At 40.6% G+C, this 8,188-nt stretch overlaps 1 protein-coding gene across 2 annotated transcripts; it reads right to left on the reverse strand.

The window, feature by feature from the left end:
- Positions 1-1,256: 1,256 nt before the first annotated feature.
- Positions 1,257-7,660, reverse strand: LOC306786619 (aurora kinase B-like). 2 transcript variants are annotated; one of them, XM_079281444.1, is made up of 9 exons: positions 7,573-7,657; positions 6,713-6,751; positions 6,440-6,539; positions 6,313-6,358; positions 5,505-5,693; positions 5,040-5,178; positions 3,476-3,624; positions 3,157-3,331; positions 1,257-2,523 (listed from the first exon to the last, which is right to left on the reverse strand). In XM_079281444.1, exons 1-9 carry the CDS (start codon positions 7,576-7,578, stop codon positions 2,350-2,352), a joined length of 1,017 nt encoding a protein of 338 aa, XP_079137570.1. In that variant the 5' UTR covers positions 7,579-7,657; the 3' UTR covers positions 1,257-2,349. The 2 variants fall into 2 exon arrangements, with proteins under 2 accessions (XP_079137570.1, XP_079137571.1); XM_079281445.1 differs by having other exon boundaries at positions 1,258-2,523; positions 6,440-6,521; positions 7,573-7,660.
- Positions 7,661-8,188: the final 528 nt, after the last annotated feature.

Here is an 8,188-nt window from a genome sequence, read left to right on the forward strand (position 1 = left end):
CCGGGAAGCGCACCATCCAGAAACTGGAAAGCAGGGTGAGGAGCTGGGTTGATGAGCAAGCAATAGCGTTTCCTTAAAAAGTGACGACGCCCGTGCAGACGCCACACCTCTCATCCACATGCCGATTCTCCCCTTGGATCAGGGAGGTGGAGAGAACAAGCTGGACCAGGAGAAGCACCACGTGGAGACGGTGAAAAACCTTCACCGCATGGGAGAGCGTCGACTCAGAGAGTTGGTGTTCCGGACGGAGGAACACCACAAGACCAAGCAGCACATGCAGGAGCTGGTGGAGAAACTGCAGAACCAGCTCAAGTCCTACAAACGGCAGATCGAGGACGCTGCGAGTAGGACCTGTGATTCTGGACCTAAAAGTCTTATTTTTATTTATATTGAATGATTTGGATGTTCAGTGAACTAGGTTTTTACTTCGGGTTTTTATTTTTAGCTAGTTAATTGGCTGCTGGTGGTTGCCTTTATATTTAACAAAAGTTGCCTCAATCCTTTTTCTCCTAAAGTAAATAAGCATGTTTCATGGTGTTGAATGATTCCTTTTAAATTGTGTCACTTTTTAATCACTTGGATCCCATTAGAGCCTCGAACATAAAACAAAACTGTGTCAATCAAAAAATGGGGCATGTTCTTAATTCCTCAAAAGCAGACAAGGTGGAGAGACGTTTTGTGACGAAACGAACCTCGTGCCTGTGTCTCTGCAGGAAGATCATGCACGCACTTGTCCAAAATCCAAAGATTATATATTTACAATGATATAGAATAAAGAGATGACGAAAAGCAGAAAACACACACCTTACAGAAGCTGGAACAAACAATGTATGGAGCAATGGCTGACCCGATTAATTCACTATCCAAATTGTCTGCCTATCAACTATTTCATAAATGAATTAGTTTTAGCGCTGACTACATCCTTTTGTGGAAGTGTGGACAAGATGACCAAAAATAAGCTTCAGGAGAGCTTAACATTGTTAAACATGTATTTCCTCATTCAGTAGCAGCACATGCTGTTATTTTGTATTTAATGACTTTAGTTGGTATCTACAGGCTTGTTGATTAATCTGTGGATTTCATGGGAAGTGGGTCTGGTTTTCTTTAGACTGATGCAATAAAAACAGACAAATTATACTTCAAGATGCATTTGTTAAAAATAGGTTTCTTTAAAACTCGTTTTCATTCATTAAGGTTAAAAATATAATGGTTGGTTTGCTGCAATACAATTCACGTCAATGACAGATACTCCATGTAATTAATACAATAACCAGACATTTACAACTACAATGAAAGAAAAGACAGAATAATAATTTCAATGTTGCTGTTTTTCTGTCGCACCAAAGTAAAACACCTGCTTGTGACGTGTGTGTATATATGTATATATATATATTCTGCATATACATAGCTGAAAAGGAGTGACGGAACAGGAAACATTGCACGCTTCAGTTCTCTGCCTTTGTAACAGACATCCTTGTGGCTTCAGTCTCTGACAGCTTCATATTTTGTGTATTTTTGTTGTGACTGAGTCAGTATGTTAGACTTGTGTTTTTGTTGGCGTATGAGCAACAAATTTGGAAGAGACACTGCCTGCAGAGATTTTTCCAGACAGTTTGTAACGTGGTCGCGCCAACTTTAACAAGTATCTGAGGAAATGTTGCAGATCCAAGACCGCTTTGTAGCAAGATGATTCATCCTCACTGTGATGAAGCTTAATTTGGTGTTATGGAATTTTTTATTTGCTAAAACAGCCAATAGACATCCTGCCTGGTTATTTCATCCATGAACAGTAAAAATGTACTAAATCACAAAATATAGTACGATTAAAAGTAAGCTTTTATTCAGGTTTGAAAATATCTTGTCAAAACCCAAATTAAGGAAATATATGCATATTTAAAAAGTATGACCCTGGATCTATGTAACATTTTGATGATTTAAAAGTCAAACATCTGATTCACATCCGGCGCTGGCGCCGATGATTTTGCGATATCTTGCAACTACGTATAGTATTTATTAGAAAGTATAGCGTAAGAAAATAAAAATGAATGCTCTCTACCACAAACCTCAACATCTCATCGTAAACTATTTGAGAACAGTTCGCTATAAACCAGTCTAACAGTAGCACTTCAACAGTCAGATACAGAAATCCAAAATAGAGAAGAAATGGCAATAAAAACAGTGAACACCTCTAGGCAACATACTAGACAGATAATGACATCACACTGTACAATATAAAAAAAAGTGGGCACGTATTTATGCCCATGGTAGTGAAACCGAAACATGCTGGCCCAGAGTCTCTTGTGAAGGACAGATAAAACACCCCTCAGTGGGCGGTACGCAGGCAGGAGCTCAGGACGTCTTGGCGGGGCAGATGGGCGGTAGGAGTCGGCGGGAGTTGGTGCGCACCCATGGGTGATCAATGACACCCTGTAGTGAGAGACGAGCGATGGGGCTGTAGCGTAGCAGCTTGGTGATCAAGTCCCGTGCACCATCAGAGATGTTTGTAGAGAACTTCAAATCCACCTGCAAGCAGTAAGATTTAATTCATGAAATGTGAACAATGACTGGTGCAGGAGAAACTGACTATTCAGATTCAAGACTTTCTTCAGAAAAATATGAGATTAGGGATACACAACCGTAAAGTTATCTTAAAATGTTTTAATCTTCTGGATTGACTCATTGATCGTGGTATATTTTTAAACAGTGCCTGTCTGGTACATAACAATCAGCACACGGTCTGCTATGCTATTCACATATTGAAACGTTTGTACTTTTGGCCTTTACCAACATTATGATGGCATTGCTACAACAACGTCTGTGCATTCAGACAATCTGCCAGATGTTGTCCCCAAAATTCTCTTTTGGAAAAGCTAACATAACTTAATGGCATTTGTCCAATTGGGTAGATTGTATTTCCACTGCACGGTACAGCAATACTCTAGTACCGGATACTGGAAGGTGGAGTTAAACCACTGCAGACCACAGACTGGTCAGAGAGAAAAGGTATTTACACGATTAAGGACTTCCTGCACAAACATGCCACTTTTTAGAAAGCAAAGCTTCCATCAACAATGCCCACAATTCTCTTTATTCACTCAGCCAAGGTTTTAGACGAACAATTGAGTGGAAATGAGGCATTACACGTCCAACACTAACCTTCGTAATTCTCTTGTATGTTTCTGCATGGCTGGCAGTTTCAAAAGGTGGGTTGCCGACCAAGCACTCGTAGCAGAGGACCCCGATGCACCACAGGTCCACCTTCTCACTGTGGGTGTGGCCCTCAACCATCTCTGGAGGAAGGTAGTCCAGCGTCCCGCACATTGTACGACGTCTGGATGGGTTTAGAACAGAGAGATGAGCAGGGCAAGCAGAGAGGCAGCAACAAGTATATTCATGAGACATGATACAGCTGTTTCAGACAGAACACATTGGTGCGTTGCCATTATAGAGCCTTAATGTCACTTCAGTTCTTCACCTTAGAGATGGTGCATGGACGGACCAACCAAAATCTGCAATTTTCAGCTCTCCACGATAGCCGAGAAGCAGATTCTCTGGCTTGATGTCCCGATGAATCACTTTCCTCTCGTGGCAATACATCAGTGCATCAGATATCTCCTCCATGTACTGGAAATACCAAGAAAGGTCGTCATTGGATCACAACAAGACTTTACAAAGTGTTTAATATAATTAAAACACACATATATACCCATACATATACACACATATATATTAGGGGTGTAACGGATCACAAACCTCACGGTTCGGTTCACAGTTCGGCTCATTTTGCGGATCAACAAAGAAAAGGGGAGGAGACAAATATAACTGCTTTCCATTTATTAATTAAAGAACTTCAAGAACACTTAAAGCAAAGAACTTTGGGCTATAGTCTTGCATGAAAACAAAAATATTGAAGATGTCCAATTTAAAATGAAATAAATAAAAATACATTCAAGAATTATGTTAAGTTTAAGTGCAACATGAGGTATGTTGATATCCTCGTCCTGTCATCAATATTGAAAGAAAGAAACAGCCAGTGAGCTAGCTTCCACTGAACTGCTCAGCAACAACTTGGTCTGTGTTTACTTCCTGTCAGGTTATGCCATTCAAACGCACAATGTTACATTACTGTGACATTATTTTCAAAAAGATGAGAACATCTCCATTGTCTGGGGAGAGGGTCGACCTTTCTGTGGTGACTGGAATATTATTGGGCCTGTCTAGCTTTCACTCTGATGCTTCTGTCAGCACCTGAACCAGGTGTGTGCATGTGTGACTCTCACAGAGGGGGCGTGTCTACAGCACCGGACTAAGAATCACTCCACCGTGGTGAAAGCAGTCTCTTCCTTCTCATAGAGGCCTGGAACAGCTTCACACTGAAGTGGGTGCGTGAGTGGATTTCGTAGCGTGGCTCAAGCATTTTAACCAGATTTAGAAATCCTTTGTTTTCTACACCGGAGTGTCCCCGTCGCTGACAGACGGGATGGTGTCTCTTCATATGTGTGGACATGCCGATGTTTTGCCGTGCATCTCTTTAAATAACGCCTACATACCGTACGGTTTCGTCCACCACCCTCATCCGTAATTATACGTTACACGGAAGACAAAATGTTCCCAAACTTGCGACTTAAATGACGCCGCGGCTTCTCAAGTTCCTCCGCTCGCCATGACGTCACCATTAAATGCTTCTAAGCTGCTCCGTTCACGTGAACACATTACTGCTTTATATCTGTTCACCGACACTCTGCATTGATATTCAGGGCCTCGTTACTTGAAAAGGAACAGCAGCAGTAGAAGTTTATTACACACTATGATGATTACACTGTAAAAAAAACCCACTATTGATCCGCGGTTCATGAGTGATCCGAACGGATCACGGATCGATCCGTGACACCCGTGACACCACACATACATACATACATACATACACTCAAAACTGCTGCTGAGGAATTGCTGATTACCATTATAACTAACAAACTAGGTTAATTTACTAAAACAATAATAGCACAAATAAAAAGGTATCTTTTGAAAGCAGGTCTTACTGTCGCAGTCCGCTGGTCGTCGAATCTGCCACATCTCTGCAGGTCCTTGTACAATTCACCGCGTGGGGCGTACTCGAGCACCAAGTAGACCCTCTTTCGGTCATGGAAATAATTGTAGAAGCGCAGAATGTTGGGGTGTCTGAGGAGAAATTTAAAGTCAGCATGTTCTAAAACGAAATGCAGAGAATGTTTGTGGAAAATGCAGCACCTAGTTAGTCTGTGTGGAAATGTACTACTGTTTTCATGTAGCTCAAACTACATCTAACCTACAAATAATTCTTGAGAGACAATAAATGTTCCCGTTAGTAAATGTTGGCAAATAGCCTAAAACAAAGACACACGTAGAAGTTGTACTCTGGGACATTTGCCAAGAATCAAAGCCTATCATGTACTCCTTACTCCACAGTTCGTTTGAGGAAGGTCTATATATTGTTAAAAATATGAAAACGTTTTCAGGATACTCACTTGAGATGTGACTGAATCTCAATCTCCCGCCTGAGTTGGTGCTCTACGCCCTCCTTCTCCATCTGAGACTTGAACAACACCTTCAGTGCCACAATGGCCTCCAGCTTCTTCACCCTAGCAAGGTAGACATTACCAAATTTGCCCTTCCCTAGTGGCCGACCGATGTCAAAGTCATCGATGGAGAATTTCCTGATGAGTACAAAGATCGATATTCTCATGTTATTCATTTAAATGTGTGAAAGTAAAGCTGCACCAAACTGTTGGAAGCTTTGAAACTTCGTAACATTGACACTCAAATGCTAAAAAACATTTGAATGCTGCCAAACTTTTTTTTCATGTCTAATAATTGTGTTTAAACAGTATTTTTGCACAGTTCCAGATAAGGCTAAACTAATAATAGTATACTTTTTGCAGATTCCAGTGGTGGCTGCGTAGGATTGTTTTAAACTCCTTTTCCCATATATTTTAAATAACTCTTGAGCAATTTTAAGTCCAAAAGTCAAAATACATTGAAAAATATAGAGCCAAAACTCACAACATGTCAATATCTGACAAAATATTCACATATTAACCAGCGGCCTAGTAGTTCCATAGATTACATTTATATAACTACAATATCTAAATCTATTTCCCCTTTTTTAAGACGTCATTAAATATGAAGACAGACATTTGACCCTGCATTCGATAACCAATAGAAGCTTTGAATTTAGAAAAATGATATTCGGTTCATCCCTGTATTAAAGCATAACAAAAAACAGAACTGGCAATCAATACACAACTCGAGGAGCATAAGAGGGAATATACTTACTTCACGGCTGCACTGGAGGATGAGCCAACACACTCCCTCCCAGGGCCTGAAAATGATAACACAATGAAAACAGGCACATTTCTTGAGGAGTCTGACTGACGTCTGTATGCGAGGAGTGTAATATTACCTGCGACGGCATTTTTGTCCATCTCCATCCGTGGCTTCACCTGAACACGCTGTGGGCCTCCCACCATGCTTGGGGTTGCGAACTGGTATTCAGAAGCAAACTGATTTAGAAATGCATTATTTATTTGAATCAGCCAATAATAGTGACCAATTTTGTTTGACTGTCACTATTGCTGGCATTCTAATTTGTCAGTGGTAGAACAACTGCTGGCAATCAAATGTTGCTTTAACACAGCTGGCAAATCCACATCTTTTTACAATTATTACATCTTACCGGTCGCTGGAAACCCCTGGGCTCATCATTTTCCTTATTCTGTAACGACAAATACAATTAACATTAACTTACAATACATTTTAGCTTTCGTATCTTTTCTTGAAGGTCAGACTTATTTTTAGCTAAGAGTAGTTTTTTTTTCTTATTTTTTTTTTAAACAAAGCTTAAAGAATTAATCCTGAAGTCTCTACAAGGTGCAACGTTTTTGCTTTTTTGAGTCAGTGTTGTTAAGGCTCAACTGGTTTCCTTGTGACTTTCACCTCAATATGTACGTAATTAGTTGCTTGGAATAACAGCTTGGTGTTTACAAGTGAAGCCATTTTGAGTTTCTTTGTGGTGTCACTCATTTTTCCCCTGATAGTTTGCCCACCGTGGACCATCCACAACAATACCACTAAAGTAACTTAACGTTAAAGCTTCCAAAGACTGACGACAAAGGATTGTCATATTATCAGTTACAGTATTATTTAAGCTACGTTTAGCTTACAACGTTAACGTCACTTTTAAAATTAGCTTCAGTAACGTCAGGTCACTGTTTGAGTAAGTCACCGCTGGCACCATTGCCTCATGTCGGGTGTAATGCACGGGCGACCTACTAACGTTACTCCACGGGTTAATTCAGTTTAAATAACACCATGAAATGCATATAATGTGTTTCTACGTACGTTATCTACAGTTAGTTTAACGTGGCATCGTGCTAGGCTAGCTTAGAGAGATAGCAAACCTAACGTTAGCTAGTTTAGTCAGCTCAAATCTGTGTTCTATTTAAGAAATATCATCTGCGGTTATACGAATCGGCCGTTAACATAATCTGTTACTCAGTGTTATAGCTCTATCAAACATTTAAAAAAAACCGTTACCTGCATTGTAGTGAAGACTTTTCCTACACCGTTTTAGTAGAAAAAGCCCAGTGTTACTATTTTTAACTTCCTCGGCCGCGAACGTTTTCGAAAAGCTAACCTTCTGAAACCTGATTGGTGGGTGTTCCGACAGACAAAAGGCTCCCATTGGCCAGAGTTGTTGAAATGTCTTTCAACAACTAACAATGTGATTGGTTTACACCCCTTTAGTCAGACGTAGTCCCGCCCTCATTTCCTACACTTCCTCGGTAATGGCTACTGTCACCTTGCCTTTGCTTTCTTCATCAGCCTGGACAACTTAACTGAATCATATCGCCATTTACAAATGGCAAATATGTTTATGTATCTGATTCCATCAACTATCTTAAAAGCCTTAGAGCCAGACCAGTCTCGTCCGATTATGAGCTCTGGTTGCTGTGCAGTTTCTTAAAAAAAGGTGATGTTAAAATTCGTGACAACATGTAGAGCAGTCATGATCTTTATGAAATATCACTCTTAAATAATTCTCAGTGGCCGGAGATGACCTTAACTAAAATGAGGACGAGGAACCGAGCCTCCACCTCGAAGGGCGTCACCTCGGTGGAGATCACGAAGGTCACGAAGCCCGCCGGCGGAG

Source organism: Melanostigma gelatinosum, assembly GCF_949748355.1.
Source record: "Melanostigma gelatinosum genome assembly, chromosome: 13".
Taxonomy (NCBI): domain Eukaryota; kingdom Metazoa; phylum Chordata; class Actinopteri; order Perciformes; family Zoarcidae; genus Melanostigma; species Melanostigma gelatinosum.